This window comes from Malaya genurostris, chromosome 1 (assembly GCF_030247185.1).
Source record: "Malaya genurostris strain Urasoe2022 chromosome 1, Malgen_1.1, whole genome shotgun sequence".
Taxonomy (NCBI): domain Eukaryota; kingdom Metazoa; phylum Arthropoda; class Insecta; order Diptera; family Culicidae; genus Malaya; species Malaya genurostris.
This window is the reverse complement of record NC_080570.1, coordinates 25325111-25349190: the sequence shown is the minus strand read 5'-3', so window position 1 is coordinate 25349190 and position 24080 is coordinate 25325111. Positions and strand designations below refer to the sequence as shown.

Here is a 24080-nt window from a genome sequence, read left to right as displayed (position 1 = left end):
AAATTAACTTTTCAGTAAAATTTTAAATTTAAAGCGAGGGGTAATGGAAACGACTGAAAAATTTTTAAACGTTGAAATGATTTCAAACTGGTTTTGAAAATATCGTATATTGCCTCATAGTTGGCATTAGGCCGTTTTTAAGAAGAATTCTGACATTTTGAACCTGAGAGTGTAATAGTGGAATATTTCGTTTTGATTGCTGTCGCCATTGCTAATTTATAGGATGAATAAAGGATCAACGATAGGATGGATAAAAATCCATTGAGATGAAATTAGGAGCAGAGTAGTGAACATTTCATAAGTGTTTTTTGCTGTTTTATGAACATTATTTTAATTTCCAAGGAACGTGAATCAAATATCAATGTGGAGCAAGGCGAATGAATCAGTAATATGAAATAGTTATAGTGATTTTAGTGGCTAAATCGAGGTTTGAAGGCGACGTCCTTACAAATGAGATGAAATAGGGAGCCCTTACCCTAATTAGTTTTATAAAAGTCGGAGCATGTGAAGTGTGATGAATTTCTACCTAGTTCTTAATTGCTTGGTTACTAAATTTAAGTGAATGAAAGTACTGAAAATTAGCTTGTTTTCGGTAGATTCACATTATAAATTGTGGTATGCAGTTTTCATCATATTTTTCCAAATTCGGTGGATTATTTAAGATTGTACTGTTCAACAATGCATTCAATTGAAACCAATGGAATATCTGACTGACTTACCTATGTCACGAAATTGTCATGAAAAGGAAGAGAGGGGAAAAAATAAATATTTCATAATATGCTAATGAAAAGTCACACACAAAAAAAGAATCGATAAATTACACAAACCAATCGCACGTACCAGGACACCGCACTTTTCGCAATTCCAAAATGTCCGCAATGTTTGCGAGTTACCGCAGTTACCGGAGAACGCGCTTTTTATTGAATGGCCAATAAGACCGACAAAAAAAGTTTTTTTTTCGAAATAGATATTCACCGAGTGTTTATGACTATCGTTACATTGGCAAACAATGTAGGCACAGACTAACAGACATGACAGTATGAGTAAATTCTTATAAAAAAAATTTTTCGTTATGCACTAGCTCCACCTATATTGTACTGCGCGAACTATTTACTATTTGTACACCCCTTGTGTTATGTAAAAGTTTTTTTACTAGTTGGTTTCCCCTCGTTTGTCAACACCGATCAGCTGCTTGCAGTGATGCCTGATTTCATCAAAATATTTGAAAATGAATCGTTACAATAAATTATTGGATTACGTTGATAATATATTTAACTTTTTCGCGATGTTGGAAGGTAACCATTTATTTGACTCAACGTTGTTCATCTAGACTATTTTTTATTGTGTTGGTAGTTATCACCCGAAATTAAGTGGCGGCAGACCAGAAGCAAGTAAATATTGTAACAAAACGGGTTCGATTTTGTCTTGCGTTGGAGGATGAGAAGTAGGCACAATTATGTATATAGTTTTGGCAATATGTATTAAATCTGTATCCTGCATGAAATTCGCATGGACGTATACAAATCAATACATTATAGGTAATTCTGTATGAATGGCAACTCTGTTGGTAAATGAAAAAATAAACACAGTCTAGATGACAGACAGGATGTTTTTGATAGGGTAACGTGGCGCCATCATGACACATGTGAGTACTGTCCCAAATAAAGGAATATTCGAAATGACCGTTAAAATGATTGAAGAATCTAATTTGAGTGTCCTGTCTGTTAGTCTGTGATGTAGGTTCCAGCATTCAGAGGACAGTTCGTTGCTTCGGTGCAAAATTCAAATCCGGCGATATTTTCGCAATGGTGAAAAGAGTGGGAGAACAAACAGCTAAACTTGTTTATTCACATCCATTGTTATTATGACCGGTATGTGGAAGAGACACCAGTGATGCCATGGTTGAAAGGGAACGATTTCGTTCACATCCGATGTTCAAACTGCGTTTTGAAAGAAAAACATGCAAAACATATGCAGTATGCGTGGTGTTCGGTTAGTATGTTTAGTTGGTTTCGTAAAAACCGAAATATTCGGATGACACTTCCTCAGCCATGTAACCCATGTAAGAATACTAAGCTTGAACATCTCCAGGCCAAAAATATGTGCAAATAATTTCATGTTCCGGCAGTATTTTCTTACCGTCGGTATCAGAGCTTACAATAATGGAATAGATCCCTACAGCACACAGATCCGAAGCCTGTTCAGTTCACACCAACCAGCCAGCAACACAAACAAACACATATCCGTTGACAATTGTCTGTTGTTCGAAACCCATGATGTGCCGCTCGCCATGTTCCTCCGCCTTCCGCCGGGTGTTGGATGCTTGTTTCTGCTGGCACTTTCTTCGTCGCATTGTCCTCCGCCTCGGGACCTGATTCCTCCTCCGGCAAAGAACGAGTGAAGCGGATTGGAATTAATTTCCTTTTGAGCAAACACTCGTCTGTGCGGAGAACTGAAGGATTCCGAAGGCTACCCGGCACGCATTTCCGTGTATTTCAATTTACGTGGGTGCAAACGTGATGAAGTGCGATAGATTATAGGGCTGGCCTGCGCGGTGAGGCGAACCGCTGGATCCGGCTCGGCACGATATGGGCTTAGAAGGTTAAACGAGGATTCCGGGATAGGCGACCAGCTGTTGGACGCCTCTAGGTATTGCTTTGTTTGAACTGGACTGGACTGGGGATATATTTTATTACATATTTGATCAAAGGATTCGAATTCAATTTGCTAGCCATTTGCATGGAGCCCGGTTGCCTTTTGCGGGTGGATGAAATGTGTACTTCTGAAGTCCTGCTGGTTTTGGTACGCATGGTGATGAATGTTGAAATTAAGCAGAACGCAACACTGGTGCAACATTCAACGGTATCAGTAACAATCCTATTTGAAGTAATACCCATAAATTCAAGGCAACATCAACATTAGAAATGATCTATGAAGTTACGATTTACACGAACTGGTTCTGAGCAACTGTTATGTTACTATGTTTTCATTCTTCCCCAACTGTCCTTTGTGAATGTGCTAACTGTTTGACGATCGGGTAAGCTCAAATCATTTTGAATGATAAATGATGCATCATTTCATATTTCATTCTAATTTTACAATTACTTCGCAAATCAAAGAGTTCTACTGTAGAAATATATATGGAATATATTTCGGCTAATCCTTATTTTATTTTTGATAATTTTTGTAAGTAAAATTTGTTGTATTTTTAGAATTTTTAGTATTTTTCCTACATTCAATTCTTGGTTCTTTTGCTCATTGTCTCTGGATCTATTTGACGATTCACTCTTTTCAATGCCAACGATTTATTTTATAGTCTTGTTAAGCTATAGGTCTTGAGGTAGAATTTAACGAGAAAAACAAATTACACTGAATATTTACAACAGCGGAATGAAAATTTGCGAAATAAGACGTAGCTCGAACCTGTGACTTGTCCTACCGGGAGAAATTGTTCTGTCTATGTGTTAACTGTTTTCGCAAATTTCCATTTCGCTGAGGCATTCGTTAGTCTTCCAATCTGTTTTTGTCATTAGCTGCTGAAAAAAAATCTTATATTTCTTCAAACTGTTAGTTTTAGTGTTTGTGCTGTTTCGATGTATTCAAAATTTCTAATATCCTTGTAATTTGTGTGTTCTTCTATTAAATTGTTTTGCTGCTACTGTTAAAATATAACAAATACATCAAGAGGATAAAAAATACCGAACACTTCGGTTTCACAGGGATATTTTCTTCGAAACGCCTTGACAGAATCTTCTAGTGATGTTTTTGAAAATATAAGTAAAATGAGAAAGACATCATTACACCACTAGGTGGATTAAAAAGGTTTAATTTGTTAGTTTTGTTATATATGCTGTTCTTGAAATATTAGCTCTAGTTGATATTTTAACTAAGCTATTGAATCTATTTTTGTTTTTATGCCATTTGTGCGACATATGTAACTTTTTAAATTTTTGATATTTATTTGCTGGTTTTGAAGTTTTTGTGGTCTTAGTTATTTTGGCATTTTCTCAATTCTTTATTTTAATTTTTGCAATTATGTCTTTTGCTAAATTTTTGAACATTATAGTTTTCGAAATGTTCGAAATTTATGAAATCTAAAATATGTTATTATTTTTGTAATTTTAACAATTTAGCAATTTTAACAATTTTAACAATTTTAACAATTTTAACAATTTTAACAATTTTAACAATTTTAACAATTTTAACAATTTTAACAATTTTAACAATTTTAACAATTTTAACAATTTTAACAATTTTAACAATTTTAACAATTTTAACAATTTTAACAATTTTAACAATTTTAACAATTTTAATAATTTTAACAATTTTAACAATTTTAACAATTTTAACAATTTTAACAATTTTAACAATTTTAACAATTTTAACAATTTTAACAATTTTAACAATTTTAACAATTTTAACAATTTTAACAATTTTAACAATTTTAACAATTTTAACAATTTTAACAATTTTAACAATTTTAACAATTTTAACAATTTTAACAATTTTAACAATTTTAACAATTTTAACAATTTTAACAATTTTAACAATTTTAATAATTTTAACAATTTTAACAATTTTAACAATTTTAACAATTTTAACAATTTTAACAATTTTAACAATTTTAACAATTTTAACAATTTTAACAATTTTAACAATTTTAACAATTTTAACAATTTTAACAATTTTAACAATTTTAACAATTTTAACAATTTTAACAATTTTAACAATTTTAACAATTTTAACAATTTTAACAATTTTAACAATTTTAACAATTTTAACAATTTTAACAATTTTAACAATTTTAACAATTTTAACAATTTTAGCAATTTTAACAATTTTAACAATTTTAACAATTTTAACAATTTTAACAATTTTAACAATTTTAACAATTTTAACAATTTTAACAATTTTAACAATTTTAACAATTTTAACAATTTTAACAATTTTAACAATTTTAACAATTTTAACAATTTTAACAATTTTAACAATTTTAACAAATTTAACAATTTTAACAATTTTAACAATTTTAACAATTTTAACAATTTTAACAATTTTAACAATTTTAACAATTTTAACAATTTTAACAATTTTAACAATTTTAACAATTTTAACAATTTTAACAATTTTAACAATTTTAACAATTTTAACAATTTTAACAATTTTAACAATTTTAACAATTTTAACAATTTTAACAATTTTAACAATTTTAACAATTTTAACAATTTTAACAATTTTTACAATTTTTACAATTTTTACAATTTTTACAATTTTTACAATTTTTACAATTTTTACAATTTTTACAATTTTTACAATTTTTACAATTTTTACAATTTTTACAATTTTTACAATTTTTACAATTTTTACAATTTTTACAATTTTTACAATTTTTATAATATTTACAATTTTTACAGTTTTTGCAATTTTTACAATTTTTATAATTTTTACATTTTTTACAATTTTCACAATTTTTACAATTTTTACAATTTTTTCAATTTTTACACTTTTTACAATTTTTACAATTTTCACAATTTTTGCAATTTTTACGTATTTTGTTATTTTTATAGTTTTGCTTGTTTTTGTTATTGTTGCATGTTTTTACTAATTAGCATTGACGAATTTTCGTAAGCTCTACATTTTTCTATTATCTGTTATTTTATAAAATTTTGCAATCGTTCCGCTTAATTTTGCTATTCATTCTAATTCTGCAAAGCTCTGAAGTGTGAACACAGACACCAAGGCACGACACTCTGAATAATTTATAGACGGATGGGTGATTACAGAGACATAACTGGATGACGTGAATACGAATAAAACATGCTTTTCCATATTTAGAAAAAAATTCTTTAGTTTGAGCGAATTCCGTACCTATTTATTACAAAAAAGGTAAACAAACATAATAGGAACATTTACGTCGAATCCTACCAAAACTGTAATATTTTCGTTTTTCATGATACCTTAAGTATAACATGTAAAAAACTCAAATGGAACCAAATATTATTTTGATAATTTTGCATTATAACAAATTTTTGTGTTTTCAGGGGTACCTTTTGGGAAGTTTCAAAACATATTTGGTTGAATTTTGTATCTGAATCGAGTCAGTCAGCTCATGCCAAAGATTTTGATCTTTAACAAAGCATAAACAATTTTGCTATAGGCGAGAAAATCAATGATAAGAGAATTTTAGTTATAAATTAAATGACTTAATTGGTCGTCTTATATCGCTTATGTCTAATCTAACCCCAATTCCATCCTAACTACTGTCAAGCCGTTTGTTAGAAGACAGTATTGAACCTAATTTCAACGTTGTTAAACTGCAAATCGAATCAATTTTTACCATAATTCATACCCCAATTGCTAAGTGCAAACTCAACCGTAGTTTCGTGAAAAGTGTTTGTTTGATGAACCTACCATTGAAACCATCAAAAAATTGTTTTCGGATATTTCATGTACCATTTGAGCTTTACGAAATTAGAGATGACCTGTTTTTATTAGTTTCAAGGAATTTAACAGTTCTCGGTTGGTTTTTCAGAAGCAGAGCTTAAAATTGTCACGCATTCTCAATGAAAGAATCCAATCCAACAGTCTCATTTTCAATATTTTACTACTTCATTCGTAAATGACCGACACCAGAACAAACGAAGAGAGACGAAACATTTTCGTTTCTCATTGAAAAAATGAGAGAGAATAATTGCCAACGTCACTCTTTCCACTATGCCAAGACGAAACAAACTAACGTTTTCAGGGAGCATCTAAGACAAGATCTGACATCTGGGGGGGCTGTTTTTGTTCCAAAATGGACCAGTTTCTGATTGGCCGATTTTGATGTTGCCACCTGCACATTGTGAAAAGAATAAACTTTTGCAGGGTACGCGAGCAATGATGCCAAGTACAAAGAAAATCAGAAAAAAAATTATTAAAATGTATAATTTTAGCTCACCAATGAAAATGAAAATTTCCGGAGAATGTTTCACTTTTTTTCAATCTCATTGGTAATAAATGTTTATAGTGGCAAGACTGTGCAATTAAAATAGGCATCAAGCCGTTTTTCTTTTTAGTGAATTAAAGTGTAACCAAAAAAGATTTGTTAAATTAGTGTAAACTCGAAAGTGTGCTTAGTTTTACGAGAAGAATGAACTGTTGTGTTCCACACTGTTGTCACACTAAGTATTTCTATCCAAACTTGTCTTTTTCCGGTTTCTTAAAGATCCGGTAATACGTCAACAATGGATTCGATTTCGCGTTCAACATGAGATATTTCGTGTTTTGTCATCAACGCTCAATTAATTGTTTTAAGCATTAATATATAATAAAGAAATGCATTCACCAAAACACGTTTTATGTTTATTTCAAATTAAAAACCTAAAGTCCAAAAATTGAAATGTAAAATTTTTTTTCCTAGCATAGTTATTAAAAAAATCTATGAATATGGCTACACTGTAGCCGATACGTTGGTATTTATTCCACAGGGCGAAAATGACGAGAAGGATGATTCGGAAGGAAGAATAAGAAGCCAGTTGTCAGGTCTTGTCTTAGGGGACCATCAGCAGAATTTCAATTCTCATTCTTTCATCGATGTATTGAAAATCTGTGACGCTTGGCTATAAATAGTGACTAAAATATGACAATTTAAAGTAATTTCATCCCAGAACCTCTTTGAAAACCAATACTACTACAAATTCGAGCACCAACAGTTAAAAGTAATTGTGAAACCTTTTTCTGTCATTTTCGATTCTCATTGCTTCGGTTGAATATCGACACTACATACTATGGGATTTTCACTGAAAACTGCAAATGACTGAAAGAGCAAATGAAAGAAAAAACATCATTTTTAAAACTACCCCGCTTGTGAGGAATTCTGGCAACCGTCAGAAGGCTGGCTGCATTCCGGCTACTGTCAAAATTGTCCAAGCAAAATTGCGTCATTCTCTCCCGTACGTATCTTGTTTATTTCTCTCTTCCTTTTTTACGTTTTTTTTATTCGACTTCATTTAATATTCTTCAATCTCGCATGTACATACAAAAAACGAACCTTGAGACGAGGTAAATGAGATTGAAATATGGGTATGTTTGGTAGTGAGGATGCAATGTTATTGGCAAACACACCTTCCATAATTAGTATATATGAAGGACAATAGCTTATTGCTTTTCATATTTACTTTTTATTGAGAAAATGAAACCAAGACGCTAACACATGGATCAATAAGTCACAATGGAAGTGTGTTTACTATCCTTCATGAAAAATTGAGCATGAAAAAGGTTTTTTTCCAAGTGGGTGCCGCGATTGCTTTCGATGGAACAAAATGCACCCTGCCGCAAGTCGATGAAAACAATGGCGAAATTGAACGAATTGGGCTTTGGTCTGCTTCCCCACCCCCCATACTCGCCAGATTTAGCCCCCAGTGACTACTGGCTCTTTGCTGATCTTGAAAAAATGCTTCAGGGAAAAAGATTTAGCTAAAATAAGGAGGTCATCGCTGAAACTGAAGCTTATTTTGAAGCGAAAGATAAATTTTTTTATAAACATGGTATTGAAAAATTGGAAAAAAGTTGGAGCCATTGTATCACCCTAAAAGGTGATTATGTTGATGAATAAAAAAAAATTTTGCAAAAAAATGTTGTTTCCATTGTTAGTCTCGGGACTTATTGATCCATGTGTTAAAAATGTAGAGCCGATACAAATCGGTTCTGCCAATCTTGTATGGCAAGAATCCGACAGAAAAGAAACCTAGGACCTAGAACCGCTAAACGAAATTCTCTGCCGGAAACGGTTGTTGCATCGTTGCCAGACTTTTGCCGGAATTCTGGCAGAGCAAGTGACAGTTTCTTTTTGTTTATTTTCTCTTTCGATTATTGTGATGTGATTATAAATATTTTCTTGGATTTCACAGTTCTGTTTGAAAGTCTAATGTTTTGGGTATCATTTTATGCAAAGAACTGAGTGATAAACGTGGAAACCTCTGAGTAATTGATAGAAGAGAAAGTGAACAAAGAGAAATTGTCACTTGCTCTTGCGGCTTTCTGGAAACATCAACCGAGAGTTCAGTGAATATAACTTACCTGGTCGCATGGGTCATAGGGGAAAACTTGTTAGAGCTCTTTAATTTCAATTTCTGGTTACTGAACGGATCCACAAAATTGGTTGGAAAGTACTTAAATCAAGTAGTTTCCTGATTCCGTGAAGGTAAAACGGAAAAAAATGATAACACATATGACGCATTTTCAATTAATGACGTCATCTAGCGATCGATTCTAAATCTTTTTCGACAAATATGGTAGCAGTTCGCAACGGATTTTGTTCGAGTATGATTTTGTCAGCATATTTTAAATATTTATGTCAATAATTTCATCAACAGAGCTCTACTGATGCAGCATAACGCTATTACAATTTTGAAATGCTGAAATCAGTCTGGCAGTGTTTCGGGTGGGTTGTCATCATATTCATTATTTTCAAATTTTGGAAGAATGATTGCCATCCGTTCCGATCCAGTTGTTGAACGCGGCGAATGGCAGCCGAGAGTATGATTTATGAGCTTTTACTTTGGAATTTCCCAATGGGAGTTGGTTTCGGATCAATTCGAGTTCTACCATTGTCCAAAGGGGTCCCGCGTGGAAATAGGAATCAGCAGGTGTTGGACTGTTTTGTAAGCAATAAGTCATTTGTTGAAGGATTTTTCAATTTCCTGGCAATAAATTAGACCGACTGCTTCATGTGTGGAGACTGCGGAATGGACGCTGCGTAGAATTTGATCCGTGTATCCGTGAACAATTCTTATCCTGATTGGGTTGACACACCGATTGGGAAGGGGAATGAATTATCGACCGGGGAACCGTACGCAACAGGTGGTACCTGCTTGGTGAAGTTCATAATCAAGTGGAAGTGTTGATTATTTTTTTCTTCTTACCGGAGAAGATTGATTGCCCTTATGTCGAGATGTGTGTTGACTGAATTGATATTTAATATTGTCTATGTGCTACCATGTAGATAATTAGAATACTTATAGCTATCAAACTGGACGAAGCAGTTTGCGTGTCACTGATTCCCCGGAGCCGTTCCTGACAGGCATCTGATCTCCTCATGTGATCGGGTCCCAAACAGGAGGCATACAGAAGTGCATGGCCAATCAAATGCTGCTCGTACAGTCCGGTAAAAAGATGGCCATGTGGTCCTCGTGCAAACACAGCTACATCGTCACCGCCATGGGTTTCGTCCTCATAAGGAACCGCACCGGGATAAGCAAAAAACGGATTCTGCCAGTTCATCGACAAAGGATTCGTACGACCGGTTCCACCCGGCGGGAAATGCTGGAAGTAACTCGGTCCGTTTGCGTACGTAAGTGTGAAGAACGGCATCCGGTCCAGGCGTGAGAAATCACCGGTTGCCAGAATGTTATTGCCCCGCACCGGATAACCGCCCATGGTGAGAGTGTGTGAATGGTCGGCCGTTACAACAATTAACGTGTCGCGTTCGTCCGTCGTGCGAGCCGCGTGCTGAACGGCCCGATGGAACTCGACCGTTTCGTCCAGGGCCAACCGGGCTACGTTCGCATGGTGGGCATGGTCGATGAGACCGCCTGTTTGGATAAAATTGAAAGAATAAAACAATTATTGGTTTGTAATATTTGCTCTAAGTACTCGTAGGAAGAGGTTCGTTTCAGTACTACATTGCTTTGTAGATTTCACCCACCGTTAGATTTGTAACATTTTCATTTATTCCAATATTCACCGAGTATCCGGACAGATGAAAACGACAAGCATTGATGCCACCCACACTCCCACAGATCTATCTTTCATCGCCCGGGAAGTATCAGATGGTACTTGCACAGTCAGCCCAGAACAATTCCAAACCGAAAGCATTCCTTTCAATTCGAAACCTTAAAGGTCAACATTCGACTCGAATGAAAAATGAACAATTCACTTCCACTATGGCACATTCCTGGCGCTTCTGTTTGAAAAACTGATTCGTCGTTTTTTTTTTTTTTTTTTGATGGGACGGTTGTATTTCAGCTGGCATGACAAGACAAGAAGGGAAACAATGGAGGAAGAACGGTGCAAAGACCACATCGCAAAATGCACTGCAAATCAATAGGAAATGAATTTTATTCTATTGCTCCATTTCTCATCCAGATGGTTTTGCCACTCATGGCATTTTTTTTTCTGGCAGGAAATAATGAGGGACAGAAACGGGAAGGAAGATACGTGAGAAAGTGCCGGGGAAGTCACTCAAGCAATGCTCGACGTGCTCGACGTCTGCAGATGCAGTTGACAGACGTAAAATAGACCTACTCAGTAGAACCAATCTTTGACAGTTGAGTTGCACTTGAGTCTAGGTTGTTACGGTGGCACCAGGCAAAAAAAAATATTGCTCCAAATTTCAACCTCTCTACTTGCCACACATAAATTCGTTTATGTGGGTCTCATCTTTGTTTGCTCTATTGAAGGGGGATACATTCTAAAACCGAACCATGTAGGAACGTGGTCAAATTTTAAACGCCTTCATCATTTTAATTCATTGGAACGAATGAATTTAGCAGCATATTTGTTTTTAAATTGTGAAATTTCAACACGAAAATGACATAACCTAACAAAATGAGCAGGACGATTGTCGTTCGGCAAAATAATTGCCGAGATTTGCACCAAATACAAATAATAATACGCCTAACTAACGCATTGTAAATTTTTGGTTCACCAAATGATCAACTTAGCCTGAGCCCTTTCTTTTTTAACCTTGACAGGTCATAGTTACCAAAAAATACACTGAATTGTGGTTGTGCGACCTTCTTCTTTCTCACTATAATCAAACCCCATCACAATTTTCTGGCACAAATGTAGATAGATCAATAATGATCTGGCAACTCTGTTGCCAATAAGTGCAACTGCTCTCTCTCTCTCTTGTTTTCCGGAACCATGTTTGTTCCAAAAAAAGTGTAGCAATATTGGCCGAGAGGCTTTTCGAATTTATAACAGGGAACCACAGAAACAGGAAGATTCTTTTCCTTTTGGAAAAAAGCAAGTTGTTTTGGTGCTGTTCTAGGTGAAAACTAGCTGTCAAACATTAACTTTATTCATAAAAAGTTCGTTCAATTGTGATGCCATCTGGTAAACCGTCAATCATTCTACCCATTTTGTGAGGTTATATCAGGTTCGAGTAAAACCCACATGGAATCGAAAATCTACCAATTTTGAGAACTTTTCACCTAATTTCGGGGTTACGGTCAATAACCTAATTTTGGGTAAAGTGAATTCAAGTAGTTCCCATAACGCGCTTGCAAAATATCGCACAGTAGGACTGTTAACATGGGCTTTCCCTGATGTTTGCCTTATGTTGAACCAAGTTACTGTCAAAAATAATGACGACATAAAACCTGAGTAGATTTTAAACGAAATTTACGATTTACAAATTTGCGGGATGAGGTGAATGAACATCGATTGGCAGCTATCAGTGGTTTGTTCGGGTTCGAGTAATTTTAAACGTTATTATGTTTTGAAAACTCCATGGTGGAAATTTAGAATGTTTAGTGCTACTAATGCATTATAACACAAAATTACCATCGTGATTATATTCATGACAATAGTAGGATTAGAGACGAAATTCGATAAAAACAATGTTGTGGATATTTTCCAAAAGTACGAAGCTTTGGTGTAAAAAAAAACGCTCAACATTACTTTTGCAGGTATTTACCGGAATGTGAAAATTGAGAAGTGCACCCCCGTTAATAATTTATTCATGTTCCGCTTTTCCGACTTCGGCAACAATGTTGGTCAGTTTCGTCCGGTGATTCCTTCCTCTGAGGCGAGACTTTTGCGGCAGCAAGCAATTATGCATATCAGTAAAAGTGCTACCATGGCTGGCAGGGTACGGAATGAAACGGTTAGTTTCTTCCGGTCGGCAGCCACACGTGCACGTTTACTTTTTTCTCCGTGTTTCAGTGGAACTGCGGTTCGCCGGATTCAACCCAATGGAAGCAGAAAACCCGCACACACTGCAGCTCGGTTGCCATATTTTACACTCGGAACATATATTTACATTCCAAGCCGTCCCATTTCAGTGGAATAAAGCTGGTGGATGCGAACGGTACAGAAGGATCGTATGAGAATTTCTCAAAAAATAGCAGAAAAATTTATTTATTAATCAAATGTTGAATTCTAAAGCAAACAAAAGCTTGGTTGTCAATGGAATAAAAAATTGTTTGCAAACAATGCAACTTTAGCACTGAAAATTCAGAAGCTTTTCAATAAATTTGCCAAGTAATTTGTTCATTTTGATTGACACTTACTGACATTTTTTTCGGATTAGACATTATCTTCCCTGAGTATAAGTGTATTTCAATTTAAACTACTTGTCTCATCCAGTAGCTCAATTTAAATCTTCCAGCGAAGTTTACGCTACTAAAGTAACAACTGACAAGTGAACATTACTAATTATGAAGTCATCCAGCATTCAATAGTAGTGCAATTGTGTTAAATAGTGATCATGTTTTGAGACGAATCGATTAGTAGATACACTCCAAAAACATTTGAATTTTACAGGTTACTTAATCCCTCATACGATGTAATTTATAAAGACCTAATTTGTCAAGTGACGGAAAATTTTATTTGTAATGACTTAATGTTAGATGAGCTTGAATTTTACTGGTTTCGACTGTAACTTGCGTTCTGCTAGCAGGTGCGACTGTATGAATTTAAATGCACCTTTTTCCAGCCAAGCAGATGCATGCTTCTGTGGCTCAGTCGATTATCAGATGTACATGCGATCGAATGATTCTCGGTTCAAGTCGCGGCGGTTGCCATCAGTATTCTTTTTTTTATTTCAACGAATTTCATGTCATGGAGTTTTAGACGCAAAATTAATTTTTTTTTATTTAAATGAAGAAAAACGATCACCGAAGAATTTAAAATCATTTCTTACAATGGGAGAGTGTGACAATAGCTTAGATAATAACTATAAAACATTTCACAGTTTGGTTCAGGTTGTAGCATAAATTTACAAGTCACCAAGTGTTGCTCTAATCTAAAAATGAAATAAAACTATGTGCTCAGAAATATCAACTGGACGTGATTCGTTGGATGATCCTGCCACTGTGTGTTCAGAGCTCTCGAAATTATTTATTTTGGGTCGAAATTATCTACGTTGAGTCGAAAAACAGTATTTGAAAATTATTGCACAGAAACTCAGAACCTACTTCGCCGAGTCAGTCAGACAAACCATTCGAAACCATTGATTGTCATTGTCATTCACATACACAAAAGACTGTCATCTCAACTGGGCAGACTGTCCCGTTTGTCTTCTGGTTCTCTTGGACTGGTCCATTTGCACCGGTGCATTCGGGACATGGAAACAAATTCAGAACGGTAGCAGTGGTAAACCGTTGGGCAGATGCAAAAGTCGAATGGCATCAATCACTTCTCGGACTCGGGAAGAGGGTTTATGATTCGTTGTGGTGACTGGAGTGATGAAGTTGAAGAATTTTCTACATCTGTGTAAATCGCCCGGCAAAGGAATGGATTGTATTGTACTTTTTTTTCTGGTCCAGATTTCAAGTCACAACCAGTGTAAGAAAATACAATGAGGAAATGGAGCAGAAACGTGCCATCAAGTGAATGTTAGTAATGGCGTTTTCGTTTTTAATTTGCACTACACCGGTGCAGTGCTACACTGAGGCATGAATAAACGAACAAAAATGACGAAAACATAAACAGTAACCATTGACTACAATAAACGATTCCATTGCACAGAGCTACACCAAACTTTTCATGAGTGCTACACCAGTGGTATCGGTGCAGAAAAAGTGTAACACTGGTGTAGTGCAATTGGTAAAAACGAACGGTTTAGGTGCAGCTTTCGCTACACCGGTGTAGTGCAATTTAAAAACGAAAACGACATAAGGGAACACAGAGGATGTGGTGTTTGCAGCTCTGGGAAATGTTTTTGTATAGTTCTGCAGTTGCTGTACTTTTCTACTCAATCTTTTCCGGCACGATGCACGATCTCTGTTTAGGAAGAAGGGAGAGTGTGGGAATTGCTTATAACCTAATTAAGACGTGCAATTGAAGAATTAATCGATTTTACCGGCTCTTTCTCGCTGCACTCTGCATCATCCCAAGGTGATTGATGCAGAAGGTTTTTCCAGCAGTGTTCTTCAGTGTCAGTGCAGAGTTGCCATTTTAAAATCTGTGTTTCAACTTGAAAAATCTGTGTACCATCTGTGTGGCATATTTTCGATCATAATCTGTGAAAAACATTTTGAAAATCTGCCATTTTTATGAAATATTCATGAAAATCTGTAGGAATCTGTGAATTTTGATCAAATCTGTGTTCTGTGACACAGAATGTGTGTGACAAAATAGGATAGAATATCTGTGGTTTTACAGAACAATCTGTGAATATGGTAACTCATAGAGTGCCTATAAGTCACTCTAGTAACTCAGTGTCACGACGTAAAATACACTGGTGGCGTGATAAGACAGTTTTGGTTGTGTTGGTAATTTTCTCACGAAATTAAGTATGGCGCGCCGGGATTCAAGCATGTAAACATAAACAAACGACCATTTCAGATCGGGATTTCACTTCTAAGTTACTCCAGTTGTCGCGCAGCCTGGCGAATCTTTGGCACTAATTGACAATCTGAACAGTTTTTTTTCAAGGGCTTGCAAGGTAACGTCGAAATATAGAAAATTTTACACACATTCGATTCTGTTCATTTCGTTGGAGGAAGGATTTGGCGGATCGCACTGATCTATTACAGTTATTATGGATAATGGAGTGATTGTGATGTGGGTGGCATTTCAAATGCAGGTGATGAAAACGATTGGAACATCCCGGAACCAAACACCGCATTTCACTGTCAATATTTTCGCAAACAGAACCAACTCTATATATTTTCATAAAAGAAACTCCCGGAACGTCATTTGTTTATGTTTTTTCTTCTTTACGTCTCTCTGTTATTCCAAAATAAAATGACAACCGCACTAACACATAGAAAAACATGATCACCAGGGTATTTTACATCGTGACTCAGTGTCAGTGTCGCACAGAGATGCCAGGTCTGTAGATTTATCTGCAAACTTGCCGATTTTCTATGAAATGATACAGACATTTTTTCAAGTTTTTCGCAGATCTTCGTCAAAATTAACAGATTTATCAATTGGCCGCGCAATTTTTTTGTTGTTGTTTTTGCTCTCCAAGCCAGTCTTGTGTGTCATATTTTATAGAGAAATGAAAGTCCGCAGACATTTTCTCGGATTTACAGACTTTTGAAACCCTGTCCGAAGATATTTGAAAGTTTTACCTGGCATCTCTGGTGTCACCAGCGATTTCACTCGCTTAAAAATAGTTACTCAAAAATGAGTAAGATCCCACTCATCTACAGAAAAAGTGGAACAACTCTAATTTAGAGTAACTCCTTAATTGCTCAAATTTGAGTTACAAAGTAAGTACAGTATGAATAACTCAAGACGAATTGTAAATTGTGTTATTGCTACTAATAATTTACTTTTTTATCTCTGGGAGCTTTTATTATTTCTACCTCTGGAAGTGAGACATCCCTCCGTAAATTTGCGGGAATTCACTTATTATTATTATTGATTCAAAGAAAGTTATGATTTAAAAAACATTGGATTTGTTATTCTCGATAAGTAATGATGATTGTTTTCCGGAATTGGTTCTCAATTATTATCAACCATAATTGGTTCGTGACTTGTATCTTTCACGAATAATCGATGGACATTTCCTATATGACGTTACAGGCTTTTAAATCTTTGGTATCGTGAACCACACACAAGAAAGGTTGGTCTGATTTCCAACTGGTATTCAAATTATGGCTCTTTGAATTTTTTCGCGTGTCCATGAATTATCATGCCACAACCTTGTTAATATGGCTCGAATAGTTTTAAAACGTACTCGGTATTCTAGATTTCAAAATTATTTCTAAATCTTTACCTCGCAATTTCCTCGCCGTTTTAGCGTCAATTTCATTAAAGATTTTCTGCATTGTATTATTGTAGCCATAGAAATTTCCACAAAATTACCAACGAAATGAACCACAGACACGTAATTTGAGCAATAGAAAATAGAAAATGATATCACAAAATTTTTCGTTCGATTTTTCGACAGTTCCCTGAAATAGTAATCCTAAAATGATTCGATACGTAAAACTCAAGTTTAGAGAAAAATTACTCATAATAATCACGGGTAACTACTCAAATTTTGACGTTTCCATGTATCGTTTGAAAATGAGTAACTAGTACTCAAAATCTGAGTAACTTTTTCTAAGCGTGCAGATCACGGAAATCTCCGTACAGTCTCATTGAATATAACACAAAATTGAGTGACACATCACTCAAATTCATAAAAAGTGTACGTACTCTAAACTTGAGTTACCACCTATCTACTCATATTTGCGTTAAGGGACGAAAAACTTGAGTAATTTCTACTAAAAATAAGAAAAAAATGATCTGTTCAAAATTTGAGTAAGTTCAACTCAAATTTTGAGTTCCTTGCTCTCAGAATGAAGAAATTTTTATCCGTAATTTTCATATACAAAGTTATTTTTCTTTCTTTTGAATGCGCAAAATAGTGATTCCAAACCTTTTGAACGGTTTGGAGAAAAAATTGAATTATTTTGATATCTTTATCTTGCGCTTTTCACTGAGCATGATTGAAAACATCTATGATTGCCGTTGATTCATGTTTTCAAAACCGGATCTAGAAACGGCAATGGAAAGCGACGTATTCTTGCATTCTTCGTTTCGATAAGAATATTCCGAAAATGAAAACGCGCTGAACTGCTAGAAGTATCTTTTTCACTCAAATGTTTAAAAACTCAACGCTTACTCTAATGTATGAATAAATGCGAGAGAGCTCATGGCAACGAGTTTTTTTTACTCAAATCCATACTCAAATTTTGACATATTGTTCCAGTTTATGAATTTGAGTAATCGCAACTCAAACCATGAGTTATGTTCAAAGAGCGTGTACGGATCCGAAAATTTTCTACGACCCTACACGGAAAATAAAAACTACCTATTATTTGACTTTTTTTTACTTAATTTTGAGTACTTCCTTTCATTCACTCCTTCAATTGTTGTCAAAATACAAAGAGCAAAACCGCCCAACACGTTCAATAAGCTAAAATTAAGTAAATCGCATTAATTTGAAATTGAGTCAATACGACTCAACTGTAGAGTAAATATAACTCATCTTTAAGTTTTTTTTGCACGTGTCTTACGAAAACTACCTAGAGCCACTTTACCTAAAATTAGTTTATTGAACGAAACCCCCAAATTGGGTGGAATGTACTTAAAATTAGGTTGATTTGCAGTTCCGTGTACGGATTTGTAGACAGGATCTAAGAAATTGGAAGTTTTTCTATGGATATCTACGGAAACTCAAATGAATGAAAACATTTACAACCAATGAAGGTTTGGATGAATCTGTTCTTGAAGAAATAGAAACTACTCCTTACCTTCTACAATCAGCACGTATCCCCGATCATTTTTCTGCAGTACCTCCAGAGCCTTGGCGGTCATCTCCTCCAATGTTGGTTCCTGCACCGCAAACTCCATCCGGTAGCTCATGTGATTGGACGCAAAGAGACCCAGCAACCGATCCACATTCGAAGCGTTCACTTCGGACAGACTCTGTCTGTCGTGGACGTAAACGGCTCGTTCACCTCGCTGGGAAGCCGATTCTAACCATTCGTGCGTCAGAAAACGACCATCCTGTCTATGACCGGAGGCACCGTGCGCCGCGGTTGATCCCACCGGATAAAAGTGTCTGGAACCACCACCCATGGCCACGGTTAAATTGGAACCAATTTCTCCGTGAATCAGTTGCTTAGCGATATCCGGACAGGTGGCCGGTGTGCTCTCATCATCTTCCCAGTACCGCGCACCGGAAAAAGCATACGCCACAGCTGGAGTAGCATGCGTTATCCGAGTGTTGGTTACAATTCCCGTTGATCGACCGTCCTGTTGGGCGTATCGTAGAATGGAAGTAAGGCGATTTTCCTCCACCAAGCTCTTCTCGCAGTTCATCAACGGTACATGACCGCTGACCGCAATAGTTCCATAGTTATTTTTCACACCCGTCAGAATCGCTGTGGCCGTACAACTCGAGTCCGAAACTTGATAGTTGATGCAGTAGGTCTAAGACGAAACCAAAGGGTGCTTAAATAGTTTTGTTGCCGACTTATGGGGTAAATTTAACATACCTTCGCTAATCCACAGTACGGAAACTGCTCGAAAGCAAGACGCATATTCTCTCCACCCATGTACATCCGGGTTGCCGTCTGTGTAGCAATCGACATTCCATCGCCTATGAAGATGATTACATTTTCTGCGACATTCAAATCGACCCGATTCTTGGACAGTTGCTCACCGAGCAACTGTTGACCGCTAGTGATCCAATAGTGTTGGTCCAGTTCCAACTGCGGTCCCTGGGGAGGTTCCCACTCAGGATCATCCATTGGGTGTGTAGGGTAAGGCGTGGGAGCTGGAGTTATTTCTGGTTGTACGCGGGATCTTTCCGGGGCTGAATAAACTTCTGCTAGCAGGACTAGATGAAGACATACTAGAGCTATCGAAACGGTAGTCATCATTCCCTAGTGTGTGCCGTTGTGGCCCTGCCGTAAGTAACTAAAAACGTTCAACACGAAGGCCCGATATCAATGCAGTTCTTATCACAAAAATTATGAGAAAGGAAATTCGTACCATTGTGAAACAGATAATATCTAATTGTCAAAACCGATAAACGATTAGCGATGAAGATTTTGGGCTTTGTTTGATTACGTCGATTTCTGTTTTATTCTACTATTACCAGATTTTGTGTTTCTTGATTATGGCACTTTTTTCGTGTGTTCGGTTACGGAATGTATGCTTGTAGTTGCTATGCACTAATGAACGGCTTCACTTTTTATCTGAACTGTGGGTCTAGTTCGATAAATAAATGGTCAATATTGAAATATTGCGTCCCTTTATCAGAAATAAAGGGTGTTACAATCAAAAATATGTTTAAACGGTCGAGTAGTTCGGATTTTCGAGATGTACGAGGAAAAGGTTGACGCTTCACTCTATTTACTTCGATCAGTGTATATTCATGTTTATTGGAGATCCTTTTAAAAGATTTTCTACAAGATTCATTCGTTTTGATTTATGTTTACGTATTACAATATGTAGTTTTGCATACCTTCTTGTTAAATTCATTTATTTAACGAAACATTTTATTGTATTAAAAGTACAGACCAACGGCTCATATTTCAAAACCAATAAGTTGTAACGCGTTTGAAGATGTATCTGCCTATCTGTACATACCCTACTAGAGCATTGCAGGTTTTGTTTTGATTCAGTAGTCATTTGCCTACATGTGCGTACAGTGAACAGTGTTCGCGATGAACGCTACTCCAAAAATCTATCTGAGGAATAGTCAAAGCATATGTGTTTATGAAAAATTCTCATAGACATGAAGAAAAATTTTAACAATAAATCATTGCTTAATCCTGTGCAAAGCTGTTGCAAATTATACAGAGTATAGAGAAAATATTCACTCGTGCTTGTTTTAGCAAATGCGAATATCCATGCCATTCGTTTGACTCTTCCCATTAAGTTTTTTACTGTCTCCTTGGTGGCTTTCCTCAAACGAACAGCATATAGTCAGTTTACCGTCGTTACTTCTTGAGTTTGTACTTGTCACAATATTTTTCTACTGGGCGTAGCTCGGGAATTTTGGGAAGAGGGTATATTTTCTTGAGCAAGACGTTGACGAGATGAAAAATCCGGCCAAAACAGAACGGAGCACTTGTACTGCTTGACGAAAGGAAACAAAAGTTTGTCTTGTAAGTTGACAGTCCTGCTAGTTTTTTTCTAATTTCATGCGTGATTGTACACGGTATTCACAGCTTTCTGGCGAAATCTTGGATGGAAAAGTTTGGGTTCCGCTTTGAACAACAGGTGACAACTCTATTCGACAATTTTGCAACCCCTCCCGATCTGACGTACGCCGAATACTTTTTTTTACAGTAGTAACCGTTAGTTTTGCCACACTAATCAATTTAAACTACTTTGCATGCGAGTAGGTTGGATTTTTGCGATGGACGAGCAAAGTTTTAACACGTTGCTAATCTTGCGAAGGCAAATGTTAAAACTAAACAGTAGGCGTGGTATTTGAAGAGGTCGAAAGCGACATAACAGTTCGGCTGAAAAGTTCGTATCGTTTAATAGAAACACACATTTTTGCCAAAATTCGTTTTTATTATTCAACATAATTGCCATCAGAGGCGATACAGCGATTATAGCGATCTTCCAACTTTTCGATACCATTTTTGTAGTACGATTTGTCCTTTGCCTCAAAATAGGCCTCAGTTTCAGCGATTACCTCTTCATTGCTTCTAATTTTTTTTACCAGCGAGCATTCTCTTGAGGTCTGAGAACAGGAAAAAGTCACTGGGGGGCAAATCTGGAAAATACGGTGGGTGAGGGAACAATTCGAAGCCCAATTCGTTCAATTTCAGCATGGTTTTCATCGACTTGTGGCACGGTGCATTGTCTTGATGAAACAAAACTTTTTTCTTTTTCAAATGAGGCCGTTTTTTTTTAAATTTCGTCCTTCAAACGCTCTAATAACGCTATATAATAGTCACTGTTGATGGTTTTTCCCTTTTCAAGGTAGTCGATGAAAATTATACCATGCGAATCCCAAAATACAGACGCCATAACCTTACCGGCCGATTGTTGAGTCACGCTTTGGGTTCGGTTCATCGCGTGTAGTCCACTCTGACTGTCGATTGGACTCCGGAGTGAAGTGATGGAGCCATGTTTCGTCCATTGTTATATATCGACGAAAAAAATCGGTTTTATTTCAATTCGTTATTGTTTTTGATCGATTGTGAGCTCACGCGGCACCCATTTTGCACAAAGCTTTCTCATATCCAAATATTCGTGAATAATATGCCCAACACGTTCCTTTGATATCTTTAGGGTGTCAGCTATCTCGATCAACTTCACTTTACGGTCATTGAAAATCATTTTGTGGATTTTTTTTCACGTTTTCATCGGTAACAGCCTCTTTTGGACGTCCACTGCGTTCATCGTCTTCGGTACTCATATGACCAGTATGAAATTTTGCAAACCATCTACGAATTGTTGCTTCGCCCGGTGCAGAGTCTGGATAACACTCATCAAGCCATTTTTTGGTATCGTCGGCACTTTTTTTCATCAAAAAGTAGTGTTTCATCAACACACGAAATTCCTTTTTTTCTATTTTTTTCACAATAACAAAAGTAGCTTCACTCAAAATGCAATATCTCACAAACTAATAATCAGACAGCTGTCAAATTTATACACGTATCTTTTGAAAGTTGGTATGGATTTAATTCTAGTGGCGCCCTCTCATAGAAACGATACGAACTTTTCAGCCGATCTGTTAGTGTGCTCAAAGTACGTAAGTCACCTTGCAATTGCAACGCGATCAATTTAGTTAACTTTTAAGGCTGTGATGTTTCAAAAGGAATAGAATTTGAGAAAATTGATGAAATCATTTTTGGAACCGATAAAACGAACAATATAATTTAATGATCGAAGATGATTTCATGCAAATGTTGGCCGCATTGGGTCGTTTTCGTTCCCTTTTGTTTTACATTCGAAAAATTTTCTGTAAGGTTAATCTGAATTGACCCTTTTGGAAACATGACAATGAAAATGCACAGCCGATGGAAAACATACATTTAGGCTGTGGCTCGCAAAATAGCTTACCTTTAAGTTAAAATTTTTACACTCGAGTGGTTATTTGGAATAACCCGGCAAGAAAGCAATTTCTTTTTATACTTTCAGTCAAAGAAAATGCCCCTATAAAAAGTTTTAAATACATTTTCCAACGAAGTAAGTTTATCTCAAAGTTATTCTTCCGTTCCGATGTATTGATAAGTTTGATAAGCTACTTGATATCATTTTATTTTCAGTGCAAAAAAAAACCCAAACAACTTTCCATTCATCATACTTTGAAATGGGCCGCAGTTTTAACTACTTTAACTACTCGATAGGAAATAACTGCTCGACTGTCAAATTTTATCTAAACGTTAAAACAACTCGCGAGATGGTCCACGGTCCTAACACCGTTATGTTGACATATATCGGAATGAAACTCGTGCTTCATAATTTGCCATAATGGTTATTTCATTAGTATTTAACATATACAAAACTAGTGATATACAAAACAGACACAGTTTTATTGGAATATAAATATCAATAGTATAACCAAACTAATGACGCGGATACTAAAAAAATATTTGTTGATGGTAATTTAAACAAAGATAAACTCAAGATGGAATAGTCTATGATTTTTCATAAACCATTCAAATTGGACCCCTCAGTGAAATCGGTTCACCGTCAGTTGCAGTTTAATTGTTATTAGAGCAAATTCAGCAGCTAGAAGTTCTATATGGAAGATCTACAATAGAGCAAAACAATCTGAAACAAACGAATCCCCAGCAAGCCGTTCTAGTTTTATTTATTCGATCAGTTCTTCTGACAAATTTAAAACTGGTCTACGATGTCGTTCTATTTTTTGTATATTTGAAACACGAGTAAAACACTGCTGGGGCTGCCAGTTTTTCTTGTTATAAAATTCAGATTTAAATTTTGTAACTGGCATAAATTATGCATCTAACATAGAACTAGAACACTACTGAATATACCCTTAGAAACAAAACAACAAGCGTCGAATCGCTACATGCGTCGTAACTATGGCAATGTTTGTTTATGTAGAATTAATGTAGTTGCAATATGAAAGAAATCGCGGTATTTTGCTGCATATCGAGTGGATCTTGAAACAGGAAAGCAAGAATCAATTAAAATTATTACTAAGAAACTGTATAATTTGTTGAATTCTGTATAATTTGTTAAATATTGCAACTACATTATAGTAAATGGAAGTAACAATAAATTGTGTGCGATATGTTTACAAATGTTTACTTCCTTCCAAACTTGTATTGTTGCTATGAAATTTTACCATCCTTTTCTAATGTTTATCGACGCTTATTAACAAAGGGTCAACAACATTGCATTATTACTAAGTTCACTGGTTCACT

At 35.7% G+C, this 24080-nt stretch overlaps 2 protein-coding genes across 3 annotated transcripts in view; one reads left to right on the top strand and one right to left on the bottom strand.

The window, feature by feature from the left end:
• LOC131435331 (uncharacterized) overlaps positions 1–24080 on the top strand; it is a 416567-nt gene that overhangs the window by 123276 nt on the left and 269211 nt on the right. The window lies entirely within an intron of this gene.
• On the bottom strand, positions 9952–19606 carry LOC131435326 (alkaline phosphatase-like). Its single transcript, XM_058603085.1, has 3 exons — positions 19212–19606; positions 18465–19146; positions 9952–10574 (listed from the first exon to the last, which is right to left on the bottom strand). Exons 1-3 carry the CDS (start codon positions 19596–19598, stop codon positions 9958–9960), a joined length of 1686 nt encoding a protein of 561 aa, XP_058459068.1. The 5' UTR covers positions 19599–19606; the 3' UTR covers positions 9952–9957.

Bases quoted from the DNA above. Each gene is read 5' to 3' on its own strand.
- LOC131435326 (XM_058603085.1), bottom strand. From the start codon at position 19,598: ATGATGACTACCGTTTCGATAGCTCTAGTATGTCTTCATCTAGTCCTG. The intron at 19,147-19,211 runs GTATGTTAAATT...GTTTCGTCTTAG, and splicing joins CGTACTGTGGATTAGCGAAG to ACCTACTGCATCAACTATCA. The intron at 10,575-18,464 runs GTAAGGAGTAGT...TTATCCAAACAG, and splicing joins ATACGTGCTGATTGTAGAAG to GCGGTCTCATCGACCATGCC.